Source organism: Mytilus galloprovincialis, chromosome 4 (genome assembly GCF_965363235.1).
Source record: "Mytilus galloprovincialis chromosome 4, xbMytGall1.hap1.1, whole genome shotgun sequence".
In the NCBI taxonomy this organism is placed as follows: Eukaryota; Metazoa; Mollusca; class Bivalvia; order Mytilida; family Mytilidae; genus Mytilus; species Mytilus galloprovincialis.
This window is the reverse complement of record NC_134841.1, coordinates 17476618-17499204: the sequence shown is the minus strand read 5'-3', so window position 1 is coordinate 17499204 and position 22587 is coordinate 17476618. Positions and strand designations below refer to the sequence as shown.

Sequence of the window (22587 nt, the reverse complement as noted above, 5' to 3'; positions counted from 1 at the left end):
TGAGCAAGGCAGGTAGGCTGTATTTGCCTTCAAATCAAAAATATCATCCTTATATTTAAATGTTTTCACATACCTTAATTTGTTTGATAAATATATAAGAAGCATTTTATGCTATGACAGTGAGATATGGGGCTTTCATAAAGCTCCGAATATATTGAAAAAGTTCAGATAGATTTTTGCAAAAATGTTTTAGGTGTCTAACAGCCTTTCTATTAATTTGTTCAGGGGTAACCAGTTACCAATATTCCCCTTCCACTGGATAATTTACATTTATCCGCTTGAAAGAAGTCCATCTATAGGTCAATAGATTGCCATTTGTATTTGTATTGACGATAATATAGCTGTTGTGATAAAAAAAAGTATATGAATAAACTACAAAAATGAAATAAGGATTTTTAAAAGCGTATTTTTTTTTTTTTTTTTTTTTTTGTATTTTCAAAAACAAAAATGGACTATACTTGTATATTGGTGGTTGTCTTGCGATTTTATAATTGAAAGTGCATGTTGGGCGGCTAGATCTGTTTGAATGGGAGATATAATTTTCCAATAGTTTTCACGCTGTACAATTATAAAGCTGCCTCAGTAGTAGTCTGCAGAAACCAACGAAAACATAGCTTTTTCCTTGACTGAATCCAGACATTGTCCCTTAAAAGAAGCGATAATGGTCATACATCCCATATCATAAAAACATTGCAAATTATTTTAACCGATTTTCGACGAAATCGTATAGACACACGTGATAAAGTAGGTGAAATATTATTTCAAATTAATTATTCACGAAATCAGTCAGGTTTTCATTTTATCAAATGTCCATAGTTTATTATTTTAAGTGAGAAAAACTTTGCCGGATTGCTTGTTTTAAATAGAACAACTCAAAGGGGCACGATAGCTGTCCAATTCCTGTTCACCGATTTGACTCAAATTCTTATATTTGATTTATAACCATGTAGAACATTTATCGAAAAGTCTCAGTAGTATAAACAATTTACAGGGCATGGGGTAAATAATATGTAGAGTTGTTTCGTGTGTAATTTACCATCGAGTTGACCTCCGAAAACTCCGATGGTCATATAAGCGATATAAACATAATATAAAAAGAAAAACATGGAAACCCAACTCGTGCAATTGGATTTTTCTATGTCTGTTTAATTTCATATTATAGATTATTAAACATATATGCATGCGTTATTCATCTCTATGGTACATATAGTCTATGTAAAGAGTTAAATAGAAGGTCACATAAATTAGGATTCAATGAGGTCGAATTATTCACTTACAAGTTAATAATTCATCATCAATGTTTCTTAGCTTAAAACAAAAATGCTGTGAATGTGGATGACGTATAAACGTTATGCCCCCAAAAGCTAACAAGTTATCAAGAATGAGATACTACCACTGTTATTTAAAACTCATCATCAATAGTAACATACTCTAGAATCTATTTGTTTTGCCCAACCTAGGGACATTGTGGGTTTTTTTTTTTCGGTCTGTGCGTCCGTTCGTCCATCTGTCCGTCTGTCGCACTTCAGGTTAAAGTTTTTGGTCAAAGTAAGTTTTGCTAAAGTTAAAGTCCAATCAACTTGAAACTAAGTACACATGTTCCCTATGATATGATTTTTCTAATTTTAATGCCAAATTAGAGTTTTAAAATACGGAAAAAATTAAACATATAATTCTGGTACATGTACTAATACTGTATTTTCACTGGGTGAGAAAAATGGTATTTTTACAAATTTTCTATATACTGAGATTTTCTTTTCTCTGCCGGGTGTATTTGTCATTGATCTAGTGATTTCCATTTGTGACTTCTACTCTTTTTGTTTACAAATCTCACGGCAGATGGGGAAAATCATTGCATTCGGTGGAATTAAACAAATATATCATGCTTACAAGGGATATTTGCCAAAAAAAATACCGGTTGAAAGGTGAAAAAAATCCCCTTGCTTCACGGATCTGGAAATTTGTTAACCTCTGAACCGGTATGTTTGGCAAATACCACTTGTAAGCATGACATATTTGTATATTTTCTTAATGTTTTTGGGACATTACTTTTCACATACTGAACTAGATATTAACGCCGCCGACAGAATTTAGGATCGATACAAATGTATGTCACAGGCTCGACAAAAATGCAAACCACATACAAATCTCAGCAGATAATGAATTGCTTTAAACAAAAGAAAAGAGAGTAGAATTAACAGTAGATTCAGATTTTGACAGAACAAATATATAAGATACCATTTGGTTGAAAAGTAAATTTCGTCACTTTTATTCGCAATTACAAGCCATTGAAGAAGAATTACAAGGCCGATGTTATTTTAATCACTGTTCCCTTTTTTTTTTTAATCAAAACTCAAGCTACGCGCCTGACTCTTCTGCAGTGGCGTAGCTTGCATGTATGCTCAGATGCTCAAGCATCCACATCATTTTGACCCAAAAAAATAAAATAGCAGCAGTTTAACTCGGAAGTATCCAAATTTCACAAGGCTGAGGATATGAGGATAACGTCCAGTCATTTACGAAGCAGTATGCCTGGTCTTTCATTTTATAATTTAGTTTATGTAAACAAGATAGCCGCAGAATAGTGTTTCAAGTTAACTTTTGTTCGTAAAAAAAAGTCTACGTCATCGGCTAAGGCAAGCGGAGTGGACTGATACACAGACCCGTGGACATGTTTCATCTGAAATCGAACCTAGTGGAGTGATGGCTTCTCATTTGACTATAGCAACTAACAACTAAAACACCATATCCTGATATTGTTTCTTGCGGCATGGTAAACGACGTGATAAAAAAAAAATCAATTTGTAATAGATCGTGATAAGTCCTAGGCTTATGAATTCCCTTTTCTATCAAGGTTCAAATACTAATTATATTTTCAATCAGTAAAGAACAAAGATCCAATGTTCCCCGCCATGCACATTAGATGTCATATTTTATCTAGCAAAGGGCAAGGAACAAGGGAATACCTAAAAAAGCATTTTTTTGTTCTTTTTCTCAGTTTTTTATTTTCAATATCTTAAGACTATTAAAAGCTTTACAGCAAATGAAATGGGATTTCCATTACAATTTATATTTCAAAGGGTCATAACTGGTTAAAAATATTTGATTACGACTTATTTTCCAAATTGTCAAAAGATTGCTTATGATAGGAGTTTCACTTGATCTGACAAGAATTGTACACATGAGAGTGCTAACAAGACCGGACGATTGGACGCCCGAAATTTTTATGTCTCCTGCAACACGTTTAGCTCAGTAATCAAAAATCAACAACTCAAGGTTGTAGACTCAAATTCCTGGTAAGAGAAATCACTTCAGTTCCCTATATTCCGAAGTTCCTAAATTATACAGAAGTGCCGCTGTAATGGGGTCCGTTTTTGATATGTCAAATATAAGATTGGGTGGGAAACTTTAAGCTGGGGTCACACATTCACGATTTATACTGCCGTCCTTGACAGGACCATTCTGGATTAAAATTTGTCAAAAGTCTGATCAAGATCCTGTGAATCGTAGATGGAAATTCAAACTTTAATTAAAGTTTGTAAAAAAAAATAATTTAATCACGACAATAATCAGATATTGTTCAGGAAGTGTCGATATTCAACCGTTTTCAAGCGAATTTGTCCCGATAATCCCGTTCTCACTCCGCTTCTAATCCGATGTGTATCTTTGCATGGTAAAATTCGACCGAGTCTGTCACGACTGCGTCCCGATTCTACCGAATGTAATCCGACAGAGATCAGACAGTGAACCGACGATGACGGAATTGATCCGTTTGAATCTGTCGACATACTCGGGATGATCAGGTACTGTCGGAACGTAATCCTATCACGGTCCGCTCTATCAAATTGCAAACGGCTTTGTCTGGTCTCAGTCGTATTGTATTTTGTAATTGTCGGAACTCTGACGTGAGTATCATTGACGAATTTCGTATTAATAACGGGACAGTTCCGAAACAGTTTCGGCAAAGACGGTTCGCAATCGACAAGATCTGGATGCAATCTGGGCTCAATCGGCAGAAAAAAACAGCAATGCAAAATCTCTCCAGATCATTCCCGTTCCACAAGACACCATCCAGAAAACACAGAACATTGTTAGGATTTTGATCCGATACATCAGAATCTGTCACGACATAGTCACGCTTGTAATCCCACTAGACAAAATCGGTTGAGTTTTCCCGAATGTTACGGGACACACCTAACTGTCGGGGTGCTTCGCCGAACTATCCGGACCATTCCCGACCCGTAGGAATCTGTTACGAACTTAAACGACTGCGTTCAGACAATGATAGGACATTCCAGATAATTGAGGATATTACTCCGACTTTTTAATTTTTCGTGTCCTATCGCTGTCTGTTCTCAAACGGGAGCAATAATCGGCAATGTGAGAACCCCGCATTACATCAAATATTTATGAATTGAATGATGGTAGTTTCGAGGAAACAATAAAATTTGGTTAAAAATATAAACATATGAATTGGTGGGTATTTTGAATTTAAACAAAAATCTAACTACTGTCGGATTCTGGGGGAGTACATGCATGTGCTTAAATAAAAAATAATTTTCTGCATAAAAAGCTCCAATTTTTTTTTCGCCTCGCTCCGCTCGGCGAAACATCCACATCATTTCAACCCTGGCTACGCCACTGTTCTGTTCGGATGACGGAACATTTGAAGCATGATAAATTCACTGTGTGACTGTGGTAATCTGGTTAAAACTCGTATTCGCTGGTAAATAATGCCGCGAGGACAAACGGAAAATATTGGATCAAATATGAAACAAGCATTAGGTATGAAGTGTCTTTGAGAATCAAACTATTATGGACTATACTAATAGGTAAATGGTGTTTATACAACCAATACTTTCTAGTATGAAATTAGAAATACCCCCTAACCCCCCAACCCCCTTCAAAAAAAGAAAGAAAGTAAACAGTAAGTTCAAATACTAAATAGGTAGCAAAAGTTATTACAAATGTGTATACATTTAAACATCATAAACATCTAGAAGAACTACTTTTTGTGGGTACGACGTCATGAATTACAAGTAACTATATATGGGAACATATGTAGGAGTTTCAATTTGGCAAAGGTGTAAGAAAACTTATAATTCATATGTGTGTCACAAAATCAGTTCCCAGACATTAAATACCCAAAGATTCTAATTTTAGGTCTTATTGGGTATTACAAAGCGATTTAGATATCAGCAATGAAACAATTACGAGTGCTAATTAACCTACAGAAAGTTTAAATTTGCCAAATCACGTCGTATACTTTTAATATAATTGATTTCATTCAGCTATATATAATTTTAACTATTTAACGTAAAGGTTAAAAGATAGTGTAGACGATATTTCAACTCATTGAATTACACTGCAGACTATTAACTATAGACAGTTTAAGTTTCAACAGCATGAACATTCTTCCTCGGGAGCATTCTTCTTCTTCTTCTTCTTCTTCTTCTTCTTCTTCTTCTTCTTCTTCTTCTTCTTCTTCTTCTTCTTCTTCTTCTTCTTCTTCTTCTTCTTCTTCTTCTTCTTCTTCTTCTTCTTCTTCTTCTTCTTCTTCTTCTTCTTCTTCTTCTTCTTCTTCTTCTTCTTCTTCTTCTTCTTCTTCTTCTTCTTCTTCTTCTTCTTCTTCTTCTTCTTCTTCTTCTTCTTCTTCTTCTTCTTCTTCTTCTTCTTCTTCTTCTTCTTCTTCTTCTTCTTCTTCTTCTTCTTCTTCTTCTTCTTCTTCTTCTTCTTCTTCTTCTTCTTCTTCTTCTTCTTCTTCTTCTTCTTCTTCTTCTTCTTCTTCTTCTTCTTCTTCTTCTTCTTCTTCTTCTTCTTCTTCTTCTTCTTCTTCTTCTTCTTCTTCTTCTTCTTCTTGTGTCAAAATCAACCTCTGCTTCAGACTTCCATCAATAAGTTTTTGTACTGAACATTTTCAGGTAACGGGATTGTTTTCACATGATTGTCTTGTTTGTTGTCAGAGACATATAAATACATTTAGTAAGTATACATGCCTCTGTTGTTGTCTACAGAAAAAAAATCCGAAATAAAGCTGATGCGTCTATACTTCAGAGACATGACCTCTCTCAGTCTCCTGGAAGAGTGAGACCGCAAGTGGCAGATTTATTTTCACTTTAGAAAGTGTACAATCATAATGATTTCATACAAACGGTGTCCATAAAACAACAATCATGATAGAGACACCATCTGGAAGTTGTTGGTCGGATCATGAAATGCCGATGATGGGTCAAGACTTATATTCGATCAAATACACAAACGAAATCATAAGGAAATCTGCTAACCATATGAAATCCTCGGATTACTACGCAATTGTTATATCATCTATCAATTATTCTGCTATAATTATAGGAAACTGTACGGCCCATACCATATAGTCGACTATAAAAAGTCCCGATTCTGCCGACAGAAAAATCCGGGATTTAGCAAGTTTGTCCCGATAACTATTCTAAATTTAGTTTGTACCCGAGTCAAGTCGAGCATGCCGATGAGAGCGGACGTGAAAATTTTTGCAGAGACAATCCCAATCGTAACTACTCGGCCATTCTCGCTATGCAGTACAATAACGTTATTTCTTCCAATCGTAACTACTCGGCCATTCTCGCTACGCAGTACAATAGTTATTTCTTCGTGCAACCAGAAAGGCCGAGTTGTTCCGATTGTATTTCTTCGTGCAACCAGAAAGACCGAGTAGTTCCGATTGGAGACAATCCATCAACATCATTGAAATTGTTTTTTCAAATTGATTTCATGGATAAATATTATTATCCTTACATCGTATATTTTATGATTTGGATTATATTTTTTTGTTGAGAAAGGTTTCTGCAGATATTTTCAGGTTTGTTTGAGACATGTAGTCAGATGGGATCCATTAGTAGTTTCCATGTGGGAAACTGTCAGACCAATCTATTTGATGTCTGAGGGTTTTAGCTGTTCCCTAATGGATCGGTAGTTTTTTTCCGAGATCCTTTATCATAGGATTTTCGGCTTTCCTCTACCAGGAATACAGCTGGGCATTTAGCGGTATCGATTTGGATTCCAAGTATGTCCTCTCCGGTTTCCCGTTCGTTGTCTAGGCATTTGTGCGGCATCCGGGGTGACCTTATCCTTTATTTTGTGTATAATGTTTTTTTATATTATGCATTTTTTATATATTTTTGAGGATGAGCGAGTCGGGTGAGTGGGTGTGTTCGTATGCTTTATTACATTGTACTTGTTGTTTTGGGAAGGTTAACTTTCTGGTAGTAAGACCCGTCACGGCCAGGCTGGGAGACTGGATAGGCAAATGCTCACATTAAATCTGTACCGATACAGTGTGTTAAATGTCTTCCTTTTTACACCATAACCCATGGTGGTGCTCCTACTAAAGGAGGGAGATACGGAACATACATACATACAACAATTTCATATTTCACAACAGGTTGGTAAGCAAGTCTAAACAAATCAATTTATTATAAATAGGGAAGTTTTCTTATGTTATATTGCATTGCATATCTTGCATGAACAACACAATGGTTACAGATACAATAGGTTTTATAGTGGAACGTTTTAGTGCTACATGGTTTGCAACGGTTGTGATAGGAATGTTGACATTTGCTGTATTTGTTATTGGACCCAAGACACTGTTTTCAAATATAAAATCTATGCTGGTATCAGTATATGACAGACGTTGGATAGTTAAGCAACATATTTCTAGAAAATTAAGGAAATGGTTTCCATATTTTAAACCTGTAGAAATTTTGTCTGAAACTGTTTCAATAATACCAAAAGTAAACTGTCAAGCTGTTGTTGTGATTGGTAAGTTTCAGTACAGAATATTGAAATATATTGTTAATTATAGAAAATCATTCATTAGCTTATAAATGAAAATAATGTTCAATAACAAATAAAATTCTTTCAACTGCACATGTTAAAAGAGGGACGAAAGATACCAGAGGGATAGTCAAACTCATAAATGTCGGAAACAGACTGACAACGCCACGGCTAAAAATGAAAACACAAATAGACATTGAAACAATAATACACATGACACAACATAGGAAACTTAAGAATAAACAACATGAGCCTCACCAAAAACTAGGGGCTGTCTCAGGTGCTCTGGAAGGGTATGCGCAGATCCTGCTCCACATGTGGCACCTGGTCTGAGACCATAATTATTTCGTAGTGCATTTCTTTTAGAACATAAATGAAAATTAAAAAAATCCCACCTGCGTCTTCTCAATTAAATTTTTACAGTGTGTTGTACTACTTTTGGGACAAATTATATCAAAATTATAGAAAACTTCATCGGCTCTAACTCAAAATATGGACAATTTTATGTGTAGGGCGTCTTGAAATCTTTTGACAGCTTCTCGAAGTGCTAATTTTTAACCTTTTTCAGCTGGACCAAATCACTACTTTCCTTTAAAATTCTGGACCCAAATTTTTAAACAGTGTAATTCCACCCCCTACTTGCAATTTGAGACATAAAACATGGAGAAATAAATTTGGAAGGGGTACAAAAAATATTGGCAAGTAACCCACTGTCAACACTAGGGACTATATTCCTGAACAACGAAAATCAAGGGACTACAATTGTGGTCTCGGACCACCTGTTGTGTTGAAGATTTAAGCTTCACGGATATCAACTTAAAAAACTTGATCACAGGAAACATTTTATTTCACAATGCAAAATAAACTGTAAAATGATCTAAACAGGGCAGACACTAAAATGTGACTCTTTACAGATCATCTTTGTCAATAAAATTCACAAGTGACAACATTACATATAACTCTTTGGTTTTTATGTTCAGTACAATTATATGTTAGACATTCAGTTGGCTAAATGATGGATTGGGTTAGGGAATAGTGATTGGAGAAATATAGAAATCCTTGATACTTAAATGAGGCTACATTTAATTGGTACAAATATTTGAATAACTGGTGTCACCATATACAGTATAGTGCTACATAGATGAAAACTAATGAATCTACACACGATTGAAACTTGGATTTGAAGAATTTTGTTTAAATGAGGTTTAATATAAACAGGATTTAAACTTGGACTTAAATGAGGTTTATTTTGTGATGACTGAACAGCTTTCAGGCAGAAATGTATACTTTTTTTTTATTTTATTGCAGAAAATTTACCTAAAGTTACTACAGCCAAAGATCTTGTAAAATGTCTTCAGTTAAGAGAATTGGTACATACAAAGAAGTTAATGCAGCTTTCAGTTGCTGCAGACAAGAAAGGAGCTTGTGCAGGTCTAGCTGTAGCTGTTCTGCCCAGATATATTCTCAATCACAGTTGTATTATGGAAAAACATAACAGGTACTTTTTCTGCAAAAATCTTATCTCAAACACTGAGGTTGTGGCTACGAAACACCAGTAGATTTACATTTACATTGTAGAACCATCAAATCCACAATTGATGGTGGCAATTCTTCAACTACAGTATCAGTGTTGTCCTGATTCTAATGCATAACAAAAAGAAATAGAACATTTAAGTTAATAAAAATGTATCAAATTATATAAAATAAAATTCATCGAAACTTTATAAATTATTTTGATGCATAAATGTCATGTCAAAACATAACATCGTTCAAATGAAAACTTTCAAACTGTAGGTTATTCTGTTAATTTTGTACAAAAGATATCACATGCTTCACAAAGTTAACCTCTAAAAACTTTGGAAAATCAATGATTTCATAATTTTCATTTAAAACTCCATTAAATTTATCAGTTTGTGTTATTTTCGTATGTGTAAACTATTTTATTTTATTTTTTCTGGTTGTATCTTTGAATATTTTGATTTAATTGTAGATGTATTATTTTTAGCTCACCTGGCCTAAAAGGCCATGTGAGCTTTTCTCATCACTTGGCGTCCGTCGTCGTCGTTAACAATTTTTCAAACATCTTCTCCTCTGAAACTACTGAATGGATTTGAATGAAACTTAAAATGATTGTTCCTTAGATTATCCTGCACAAAGTGTGTGCTTCGATTTTTGATCCGTCAAAAAACATGGCCGCCGTTACTTAAAATAGAACATAGGGGTCAAATGCAGTTTTTGGCTTATATCTCAAAAACGAAAGCATTTAGAGCAAATCTGACATGCGGTAAAAATGTTCATTAGGTCAAGATCTATCAGCCCTGAAATTTTCAGACGAATCAAACAAACCATTGTTGGGTTGCTGCCACTTAATTGGTAATTTTAAGGAAATTTTGCAGTTTTTGGTCATTATCTTGAATATCATTATAGATAAAGATAAACTGTAAACAGCAAAAATGATCAGCAAAGTAAGATCTACAAATAAGTTAAATATGACCGAAATTGTCAATTGACCCCTTAAGGGGTTATTGTCCTTTAATGACAATTTTTTCACAATTTGTTCATCATATTTGCTAACTTTAAAAAATCTTCTCCTCTAAAACTACTCAACCAAATTCAACCAAACTTCAACTGAATGATCAGTAGGGTGTATAAAATAAAGTTTGTGTTTTATTTTCTATTTGGTCTCATTTTCTTTATTTATAAACAGTAAGTCATATATATTTGTAATATTGAAGAATTGTTAGCTGTACATGTTTGCCTGGCATGGTTCAATATGTTCAATAAGGCATTGTTTACCAGGTGAGCGATTCAGGCTCTTGAGAGCCTCTTGTTTATGATACATCAGTATTTTGTTTTTGTAGTGTTTACAATGGAAATGTTATTAAAGTTAGAGAAGTCAAGAACAGAAAAATAAACCTGAAAAAGCAAGTTAACTGGTTATCATCAGATAATTACAGCCATGTTGGTTTCCGTGGACGTTTCCAAGTATACAATAACCTTCTCCAGGATGTTACAACACAATATGGCTATTATCTGATAGATGGAGGCTCTTACATACAATTTTGTGACGTTCATGATGTTGTTGAAGCAGCTACTGTAGCAGGTAATACTAGTATAATAGGGCTTAAAGGGAGGGTATTTGCACTGAAAAACCTAAATGAAATTGCCATTTCACCCTGAACGAACAATTCAAAATTTCCTGCAGATTAATCTTTTTACCTATTTCATGAAACACAGTGAATAACAAACCTTTTTCACGGCTGCATGTGAAATAAAATGGCAAAACAGGTTGCACGAATATAACCCTTTATCACCCTGGTATAAGTATGGTTAATAATGTTTATTATTTTTACATTTATAGCAGCTATGTGATATGAGTTTTGTTGAAGGCTGCTTTGTGACCTATAGTCATGATAGTTGTTAATTAAGTTAATTGTTCTCTTGTGGAGAGTTATCAACTAAAAGATGCAAAATAAAATTTATGGCAGCATATTTGTTTACATTTTTAGGGAAAGCTACTTGTTTATGTATTTGTTTGTCTTAATGGTAAACTAATGTTGATCTTGAATAACTTTCAGGTGTTGATAGAATTGTAATTAAGATGAGAAATCCAGACAATATGTTAACATCAGAAATAGAATGGTGTAAGACCTACCCAGGCTATTTGTATACCACTTTAGGTTAGTATGTTAACATCAGAAATAGAATGGTGTAAGACCTACCCAGGCTATTTGAATATCACTCTAGGTTAGTAGGTTAACATCAGAAATAGAATGGTGTAAGACCTACCTAGGCTATTTGTATATCACTCTAGGTTAGTATGTTAATATCAGAAATAGAATGGTGTAAAACCTACCCAGGCTATTTGTATATCAATCTAGGTTAGTATGTTAACATCAGAAATAGAATGGTGTAAAACCTACCCAGGCTATTTTAATATCACTTTAGGTTAGTATGTTAACATCAGAAATAGAATGGTGTAAAACCTACCCAGGCTATTTGTATACCACTTTAGGTTAGTATGTTAACATCAGAAATAGAATGGTGTAAAACCTACCCAGGCTATTTGTATACCACTCTAGGTTAGTAGGTTAACATCAGAAATAGAATGGTGTAAGACCTACCTAGGCTATTTGTATATCACTCTAGGTTAGTGTGTTAACATCAGAAATAGAATGGTGTAAGACCTACCTAGGCTATTTGTATACCACTTTAGGTTAGTGTGTTAACATCAGAAATAGAATGGTGTAAGACCTACCTAGGCTATTTGTATACCACTTTAGGTTAGTGTGTTAACATCAGAAATAGAATGGTGTAAGACCTACCCAGGCTATTTGTATATCACTCTAGGTTAGTATGTTAACATCAGAAATAGAATGGTGTAAGACCTACCTAGGCTATTTGTATATCACTCTAGGTTAGTGTGTTAACATCAGAAATAGAATGGTGTAAGACCTACCCAGGCTATTTGAATATCACTCTAGGTTAGTAGGTTAACATCAGAAATAGAATGGTGTAAGACCTACCTAGGCTATTTGTATATCACTCTAGGTTAGTATGTTAATATCAGAAATAGAATGGTGTAAAACCTACCCAGGCTATTTGTATATCAATCTAGGTTAGTATGTTAACATCAGAAATAGAATGGTGTAAAACCTACCCAGGCTATTTTAATATCACTTTAGGTTAGTATGTTAACATCAGAAATAGAATGGTGTAAAACCTACCCAGGCTATTTGTATACCACTTTAGGTTAGTATGTTAACATCAGAAATAGAATGGTGTAAAACCTACCCAGGCTATTTGTATACCACTCTAGGTTAGTAGGTTAACATCAGAAATAGAATGGTGTAAGACCTACCTAGGCTATTTGTATATCACTCTAGGTTAGTGTGTTAACATCAGAAATAGAATGGTGTAAGACCTACCTAGGCTATTTGTATACCACTTTAGGTTAGTGTGTTAACATCAGAAATAGAATGGTGTAAGACCTACCCAGGCTATTTGTATATCACTCTAGGTTAGTATGTTAACATCAGAAATAGAATGGTGTAAGACCTACCTAGGCTATTTGTATATCACTCTAGGTTAGTGTGTTAACATCAGAAATAGAATGGTGTAAGACCTACCTAGGCTATTTGTATACCACTTTAGGTTAGTGTGTTAACATCAGAAATAGAATGGTGTAAGACCTACCTAGGCTATTTGTATACCACTTTAGGTTAGTGTGTTAACATCAGAAATAGAATGGTGTAAGACCTACCCAGGCTATTTGTATACCACTTTAGGTTAGTGTGTTAACATCAGAAATAGAATGGTGTAAGACCTACCTAGGCTATTTGTATATCACTCTAGGTTAGTATGTTAACATCAGAAATAGAATGGTGTAAGACCTACCTAGGCTATTTGTATACCACTTTAGGTTAGTGTGTTAACATCAGAAATAGAATGGTGTAAGACCTACCCAGGCTATTTGTATATCACTCTAGGTTAGTGTGTTAACATCAGAAATAGAATGGTGTAAGATCAACCCAGGCTATTTCTATACCACTCTAGGTTAGTGAGATATTTTAACCTTCCATTCATGCCCCTGCAAAAAATATAAGGCACTAGTTTTTATTCTTCTCCAAATCCATGTATATATGCAAATCTACTCATCTGTATTTTGTTATTTATAATCAAAGCTAATTTTTTTATTCAAAACGTATGTTTTCCTTAAAAAAGTCTTTGGAGAATTTGGACATTGAACAAGGTTTAATTTGAATCAAGATTTCCAGAGTTGTCTAAACAATAGTTAAAACTTGTTGTTGAAAACACCAAAATACATTGAGTATGTAGGTAAAAGTAATATGTTTGATGAGCTAGCTAGCTGAACTGTGAAATCATTATTAGGTTAGGTATTATACCCTCCTTTCAGAGTAGTCTAGTCCTACAGACAGATAGATTTGTGACTTGTCAAACTAGACTACTTTTAAAGGATGGTAGTTTACCTAACATAATTCTAATAATGACTTCACAATTCAGCTAGAAAGCAAGCTAACCAAACATATTACCTTTACACACTCCAGGCATTTTGCTGTAAATGAAAATCCTAAGTTAAAATTAAAGTCCGTCCAAAATTAAAAATTTAATGGAATAGAGATCTGTTTCAATCATAAAGTGAAATAAATACCCAATTAAACTGGAACCAAGATATCAATGTAAAATGTTTTAATTTCATTTTAGGTGCCTCTTATCAGATAGCAGAATCTTATAAGCCTAATACATACACAGCTTTGTTCAATCAGCTAGAACACCAACAGAACAGTAAATATATAGTAGCTATTGGTGAATGTGGTATTTCCAAGCCTCAATATCCACCCGGATATCTACCACCACTTGAAAAACAAATCAGTCTTTTTAAAGATATGGTAATTATTTTGTTATCCATTATATACAAGGGATAATCACTTAGATTACAAATACATTAAAACAACATTTTCTTATTGATCAAAAGTTACAGAGATTGAAAACGTCTTTACGGTCTAGCATATTGGAATAGTATTCAAAAGCGACAGTTTCTGTATAATTGTTTACCTCGATAGAAGATAAGATAAATAATAGTTTATTAAAGTGTCACATATTGATCTACAATAAAATTACAAAACAACATCATAAAAAAAGATCAATGCCAAGCCTATAAAGACTTACAAGACAATGATATGTATGGCAAGCCGTTTTGCTATATATTCTTACTTAAAGATATCTTATATAGTTTATAAGATATCTTATATAGTTTATAAGATATCTTATATAGTTTATAAGATATCTTATATAGTTTATAAGATATTTCATATAGTTTATAAGATATCTCATATAATTTATCAGATATCTTATTTAATTGTCTTTATAAGATATCTCATCAACTATATAAGATATCTTATATACTATATGAGATATCTTATAAATTATATAAGATATCTTATATAAAAATTGTTTATAAGATATCTCATATACTTTATAAGATATCTTATAAACTTTAGAAGATATCTTATATTTTATATAAGATATCTTATATATTATAGGAGATATCTTGAAACTCGAATAAATAGTAAAATGGCTTGCCATAGTTATGACTGAAATTTAAAGTCTGGTTGTCATTGTCTGTTCATTATTGCCATCACATTGCCAGGTTAATGTTAAGGTTCATTGTTGCTGCAACAATATAATTTTACTTTATCCATCAACCTGCTTTATAGTGAGACAAATAAAAGTATCCTGAGGGGGGGGGGAGTTACTTCCTATATTTTTAGTGGTATGAGTGTGCCGCAAAACAGGGTTACTTTTTCATGCCCTGCTGGTTAGAACAGGGTCCCTTTTACATGTCCTACTGTTTAGATCAGGGTCGCATTTTCACACCCTGCTGGTGAGACCAGTTTTTTTTTTTAAACAAAGTATTTGTCTAGAACAAGATCGCTTATTCAATTGTTTAAGAAACAGTCTAGAATCCAGCATCTATTTTATACAGTCAGGGTATACATTTTTTTAGCATGTTTAGAACAGGGTATGATTTGGCAAGTGCTGTCGGCACAGTTATACCCAAAAGGAAATTCAGTAACCCCCCCCTTGAAAAGTATACAATTATATACTTATGGAATAGTTGTTTAAATATGCAAAAAAAAGTAAAAAAAGTAGCAGTGATTTGCTTCTATTAAAGTGATCAGTAATATTCAAATTACAATTTAGGTGATTATTCATAAAGGTTTCCTCTTTATAGTCCTGGTTGATTATCAACCAATAAGAAACACAACTTATTCCATGGGGCGTTATAGAGCTAAACATTAAACTGCAGAAAAAAAAAACATTTAAGGACACAGTCTCTGTAAAGTAATTTGCTTGGCTTCACAAGAGAAAAAAACTTTTCAAATAAAGCTATTGATACAAATAATTATTTTAACTTGATATAAACAAGAACACAGGAAATAGATATTATTATTTAATTGTTTTCTGTCTTTGTAGGTAAAGCTTGCAAATCATTTTAAAAAACCTTTACTGGTTAAGTCGAGGAGAGGTGTTAAAGAAATGTTAGATATTTTAAAAGATTTCCCAGATGTAACAGCTTGTTTAACAATTGGCTATGAAACACCAGAGGATACAGCTATTTCACAATGGATCAAAAAAGGATATCATTTGGGAGTGACTGGTAAATAAATTAAATTTTAATTTCATGCTGGTAACTTTAGTGTGAACATTTTCATTCAAAAATTCCTAAGTAACATCCACTATTCTGTAAGCTATCAGGCCTTGAAGTCATAAAACTTTCCAGTCAGTTTTTGTACTCATACTCTGAAATCAGCCAATCAAAATGCTGGATTTCATGTTTCGAGCATGATTTTTGTGCTCCAAGCACTGAGCAAAGTTTTATGACTTCAACCTCAGCACTAGTTCAGTCTGTTACTTCAACAGAGATAATATGACATTATATGCACAACCTCAGCATTAGTACAGTCTGTTACTTCAATTGAGATAATATGACATTATATGCACAACCCCAGCATTAGTACAGTCTGTTACTTCAACAGAGATAATATGACATTATATGCACAACCTCATCATTAGTACAGTCTGTTACTTCAACAGAGATAATATGACATTATATGCACAACCTCATCATTAGTACAGTCTGTTACTTCAATTGAGATAATATGACATTATATGCACAACCTCAGCATTAGTACAGTCTGTTACTTCAATTGAGATAATATGACATTATATGCACAACCTCAGCATTAGTACAGTCTGTTACTTCAATTGAGATAATATGACATTATATGCACAACCTCAGCATTAGTACAGTCTGTTACTTCAATTGAGATAATATGACATTATATGCACAACCTCAGCATTAGTACAGTCTGTTACTTCAATTGAGATAATATGACATTATATGCACAACCTCATCATTAGTACAGTCTGTTACTTCAATTGAGATAATATGACATTATATGCACAACCTCATCATTAGTACAGTCTGTTACTTCAATTGAGATAATATGACATTATATGCACAACCTCAGCATTAGTACAGTCTGTTACTTCAATTGAGATAATATGACATTATATGCACAACCTCAGCATTAGTACAGTCTGTTACTTCTATTGAGATAATATGACATTATATGCACAACCTCAGCATTAGTACAGTCTGTTACTTCAATTGAGATAATATGACATTATATGTACAACCTCAGCATTAGCACAGTCTGTTACTTCAATTGAGATAATATGACATTATATGCACAACCTCATCATTAGTACAGTCTGTTACTTCAATTGAGATAATATGACATTATATGCACAACCTCATCATTAGTACAGTCTGTTACTTCAATTGAGATAATATGACATTATATGCACAACCTCATCATTAGTACAGTCTGTTACTTCTATTGAGATATTATGACATTATATGCACAACCTCATCATTAGTACAGTCTGTTACTTCAACAGAGATAATATGACATTATATGCACAACCTCAGCATTAGTACAGTCTGTTACTTCAACAGAGATAATATGACATTATATGCACAACCTCATCATTAGTACAGTCTGTTACTTCAACAGAGATAATATGACATTATATGCACAACCTCATCATTAGTACAGTCTGTTACTTCAATTGAGATAATATGACATTATATGCACAACCTCAGCATTAGTACAGTCTGTTACTTCAATTGAGATGATATGACATTATATGCACAACCTCATCATTAGTACAGTCTGTTACTTCAATTGAGATAATATGACATTATATGCACAACCTCATCATTAGTACAGTCTGTTACTTCAGTTGAGATGATATGACATTATATGCACAACCTCATCATTAGTACAGTCTGTTACTTCAGTTGAGATAATATGACATTATATGCACAACCTCATCATTAGTACAGTCTGTTACTTCAACAGAGATAATATGACATTATATGCACAACCTCAGCATTAGTACAGTCTGTTACTTCAATTGAGATAATATGACATTATATGCACAACCTCATCATTAGTACAGTCTGTTACTTCAATTGAGATAATATGACATTATATGCACAACCTCAGCATTAGTACAGTCTGTTACTTCAATTGAGATAATATGACATTATATGCACAACCTCATCATTAGTACAGTCTGTTACTTCAATTGAGATAATATGACATTATATGCACAACCTCATCATTAGTACAGTCTGTTACTTCAATTGAGATAATATGACATTATATGCACAACCTCAGCATTAGTACAGTCTGTTACTTCAATTGAGATAATATGACATTATATGCACAACCTCAGCATTAGTACAGTCTGTTACTTCAATTGAGATAATATGACATTATATGCACAACCTCAGCATTAGTACAGTCTGTTACTTCAACAGAGATAATATGACATTATATGCACAACCTCAGCATTAGTACAGTCTGTTACTTCAATTGAGATAATATGACATTATATGCACAACCTCAGCATTAGTACAGTCTGTTACTTCAATTGAGATAATATGACATTATATGCACAACCTCAGCATTAGTACAGTCTGTTACTTCAATTGAGATAATATGACATTATATGCACAACCTCAGCATTAGTACAGTCTGTTACTTCAATTGAGATAATATGACATTATATGCACAACCTCATCATTAGTACAGTCTGTTACTTCAACAGAGATAATATGACATTATATGCACAACCTCATCATTAGTACAGTCTGTTACTTCAGTTGAGATAATATGACATTATATGCACAACCTCATCATTAGTACAGTCTGTTACTTCAACAGAGATAATATGACATTATATGCACAACCTCAGCATTAGTACAGTCTGTTACTTCAATTGAGATAATATGACATTATATGCACAACCTCATCATTAGTACAGTCTGTTACTTCAATTGAGATAATATGACATTATATGCACAACCTCAGCATTAGTACAGTCTGTTACTTCAACAGAGATAATATGACATTATATGCACAACCTCAGCATTAGTACAGTCTGTTACTTCAATTGAGATAATATGACATTATATGCACAACCTCAGCATTAGTACAGTCTGTTACTTCAATTGAGATAATATGACATTATATGCACAACCTCATCATTAGTACAGTCTGTTACTTCAATTGAGATAATATGACATTATATGCACAACCTCATCATTAGTACAGTCTGTTACTTCAATTGAGATAATATGACATTATATGCACAACCTCAGCATTAGTACAGTCTGTTACTTCAATTGAGATAATATGACATTATATGCACAACCTCAGCATTAGTACAGTCTGTTACTTCAACAGAGATAATATGACATTATATGCACAACCTCATCATTAGTACAGTCTGTTACTTCAATTGAGATAATATGACATTATATGCACAACCTCAGCATTAGTACAGTCTGTTACTTCAATTGAGATAATATGACATTATATGCACAACCTCATCATTAGTACAGTCTGTTACTTCAATTGAGATAATATGACATTATATGCACAACCTCATCATTAGTACAGTCTGTTACTTCAATTGAGATAATATGACATTATATGCACAACCTCAGCATTAGTACAGTCTGTTACTTCAACAGAGATAATATGACATTATATGCACAACCTCAGCATTAGTACAGTCTGTTACTTCAATTGAGATAATATGACATTATATGCACAACCTCAGCATTAGTACAGTCTGTTACTTCAACAGAGATAATATGACATTATATGCACAACCTCAGCATTAGTACAGTCTGTTACTTCAATTGAGATAATATGACATTATATGCACAACCTCAGCATTAGTACAGTCTGTTACTTCAATTGAGATAATATGACATTATATGCACAACCTCATCATTAGTACAGTCTGTTACTTCAATTGAGATAATATGACATTATATGCACAGACACGAAACTACTTTTAATATTTAAAAATGCTCAAACTGTTATTGTTATTTTGATATTTGATTAAAAAATACTGAAAAAATATTAAATTCTACTAACAAAAACTTGTTTAGGAGAAAACATAGTATGACTGCAGAATAACCAAAATTTAAACTTCAGCATCAGTTACTCTGGTGTTCTATTGTTGAAGACAGTATTTTGACCTCTGTTATTTGATATTTGTTTGTAACATGTAGGTTGCTGTCACATGAATTGATGTATCTCATCTCGTTTCATTCACATATATTTACAAAATTACCAGCAAAAGGAAAAAGGATAAAATGAGCACAGTGGCACAGTGTTATTTTTCCTTAAAATCTGTAGCATAAATCTTAGACCAAACAGAATTTCAAACAAGATAAAAGTAAGAAAAAACAATAAAACCTATTTTTAAAAAGTAAATTACAGTGGAAGCCTTAATATTGATGACATTGGAAGTAATTCTCCACCATTAAATACCAGAAAGAAAATTTTCGGTTATAATAGATATAACCTTTTGGTTAGATAATGTTCAAATTGGTTGTATTTTAATAACCCTGTTTATTGTTTCAGGTAGTGTATGGGCTTTTAACGAAAGGAATTTCTGGATTCCTGAATTATTGAAAACAGTTCCAATTGATAGACTAATTCTTTGTAGTAATGCACCATATTTATCATGCTGGAAAAAAGATGAAGAAGCAGATTTCTTATTAGAAATTCAAAAATGTGATGATTTTAAAAAAGTAAATAAAGAGTGTTTGAAAATAATTGATAAAGATGAAGAAGATGTTAAGATGGCCTCTGTTCATCCTGCAACACTTTCTATAGTATTAGAACTTTTAGCCTCATGTTTAAATAAATCTCCTATCGGCCTTTCACAGGTTCTAAATGCTAATGCTGAAAAATTCTTTAAGTTTGATTCCTTGGGTATGAAAGAATGAATTAGTATGAAATTAAGTTCATAAGTGAAATAATTGAAAGAAGAAGTTAATAATGATTAATTTTGTTGGATAATTTTTTTATGAAATTAAGCATACTAAATATGTGGGAGATGAATTTTGATAAAATTATTTTCTTTCTTGTCCAAACCATTAATATATTATTTGTGAAAAAGAAAATATTTTTCCATTTTCATTTCTTTAAGAGAGCAAAAAAAAAATTAGCTGCTAATGTTGTATCTTCTACAACAAAAAAAGCTATGTAGTTTTAGGAAAAAAATAATTTCTTAACTTGACTAACTTAACTAATCATTTTAACTGCCTGCGCTTACCTTTTTATATGACCGCAAAAAATTTTTTGGTCATATATTGGTATGACGTTGGCGTCGTCGTCCGAAGACATTTGGTTTTCGCACTATAACTTTAGTATTAAAAGTAAAAATACTTGGATCATAGTGTATATTTATAAAAGTTGTTTTATTTCTTCTTCTTTTTATGGTATGATGATCAATCACCATATTTGAGTACACACAATTATATACACTTGTGTCAGTTGTCTGAAATTTGACATTATTATATAAATGTAATTATTGGTTTCTAAATTTTACTTTATTTGTTATTATACTCATGTTATTATTACATGTATTTTTTAAATATGTTTGTTTACAATATTTATGTGTGAAGTTTGAATAATAAATTTAAAGATTTGACATCAGCATTCATCATACATGGAATCAAAATCAGTTCTCAAGGTTACATGTCCTTTCATGATAAGAATATGTCATCCTTTAGAACTTACAAAATATCTGTTATGGTGTTACATGTACTCTGTTACAGACCTAGATGAGGAAATAAATTGAGATTGAAAATGGGAATGTGTCAAAGAGACAACAACCCAACCAAATAGCAGAAAAAAATAGCCAAAAGGCCACTAATTGATCTTCCACCCAATGAGAAAATCCTGCACCCGGTGGCCGAGTTAAACAAGCCCTCTAACAAAAATGTGTACTAGTTCAGTGAAAACGGATGTTACACTTAAATCCAAAAACATATAAATGAACAAAAATTAGAAAACATACAAGACTAACAGAGGCCAGAGGCTCCTGACTTGGGACAGGTGCAAGAAATTTTCATCAATTGAAAACTCAAGGATCTATGACAAATACACAGGACTGTATTTTCGGTTTTTCTATTGCCAGCATTCCATTCTTTTTATAGTGGTATAAATCGCCACATCTGTCCAAGCCTGTAACAAACTCAAGGATCTATGACAAACAAACAGGACTGTATTTTCGGTTTTTCTATTGCCAGCATTCCATTCTTTTTATAGTGGTATAAGTCGCCACATCTATCCAAGCCTGTAACAAACTCAAGGATCTATGACAAACAAACAGGACTGTATTTTCGGTTTTTCTATTGCCAGCATTCCATTCTTTTTATAGTGGTATAAATCGCCACATCTGTCCAAGCCTGTAACAAACTCAAGAATCTATGACAAACAAACAGGATTGTATTTTCGGTTTTTCTATGGTCAGTTTCCCATTCTTTGGTAGAAGAATGCTCTTACCCTCTGTCCAAGACTATATTATTTCCAAACCCCAAGGGTGACTGGGGTGTAGAAATATGGCCACTTGGTCTTCTCCCGACTGGCAGTAAAATGCTTGCTGAAGTGGGGCGTCCGTTTGGCTGTACGGGATGTATCAAGTTCGCAGTCAGGTCCAGTCAGAAGGGGGACGTTAAATCCAATGCCTCTTGTTAAGAGAGTGCCACGCTCTTTGCACATTAAGAACCCTTGCAACAACTCTTTCAGGGTTGAGGTGGCCTGTTGCAAGGCAAAATTTCTGTCCCTATCCAATATACCCTCATTTTCT

The 22587-nt window shown here is 33.2% G+C and overlaps 2 protein-coding genes across 2 annotated transcripts in view; one reads left to right on the top strand and one right to left on the bottom strand.

Annotated features, from left to right (window-relative positions):
• LOC143071516 (uncharacterized) overlaps positions 1-22587 on the bottom strand; it is a 150964-nt gene that overhangs the window by 25076 nt on the left and 103301 nt on the right. The window lies entirely within an intron of this gene.
• Positions 7244-21423, top strand: LOC143071514 (uncharacterized). The gene is made up of 7 exons (XM_076245864.1): positions 7244-7797; positions 9121-9310; positions 10674-10915; positions 11391-11492; positions 14038-14222; positions 15811-15994; positions 20352-21423. Exons 1-7 carry the CDS (start codon positions 7500-7502, stop codon positions 20717-20719), a joined length of 1569 nt encoding a protein of 522 aa, XP_076101979.1. The 5' UTR covers positions 7244-7499; the 3' UTR covers positions 20720-21423.

Coding starts and splice junctions, on each gene's coding strand:
- LOC143071514 (XM_076245864.1), top strand. CDS start 7,500: ATGAACAACACAATGGTTACAGATACAATAGGTTTTATAGTGGAACGT. Junction 7,798..9,120: donor TCAAGCTGTTGTTGTGATTG/GTAAGTTTCAGT, acceptor ATTTTATTGCAG/AAAATTTACCTAAAGTTACT. Junction 9,311..10,673: donor ATTATGGAAAAACATAACAG/GTACTTTTTCTG, acceptor TTGTTTTTGTAG/TGTTTACAATGGAAATGTTA.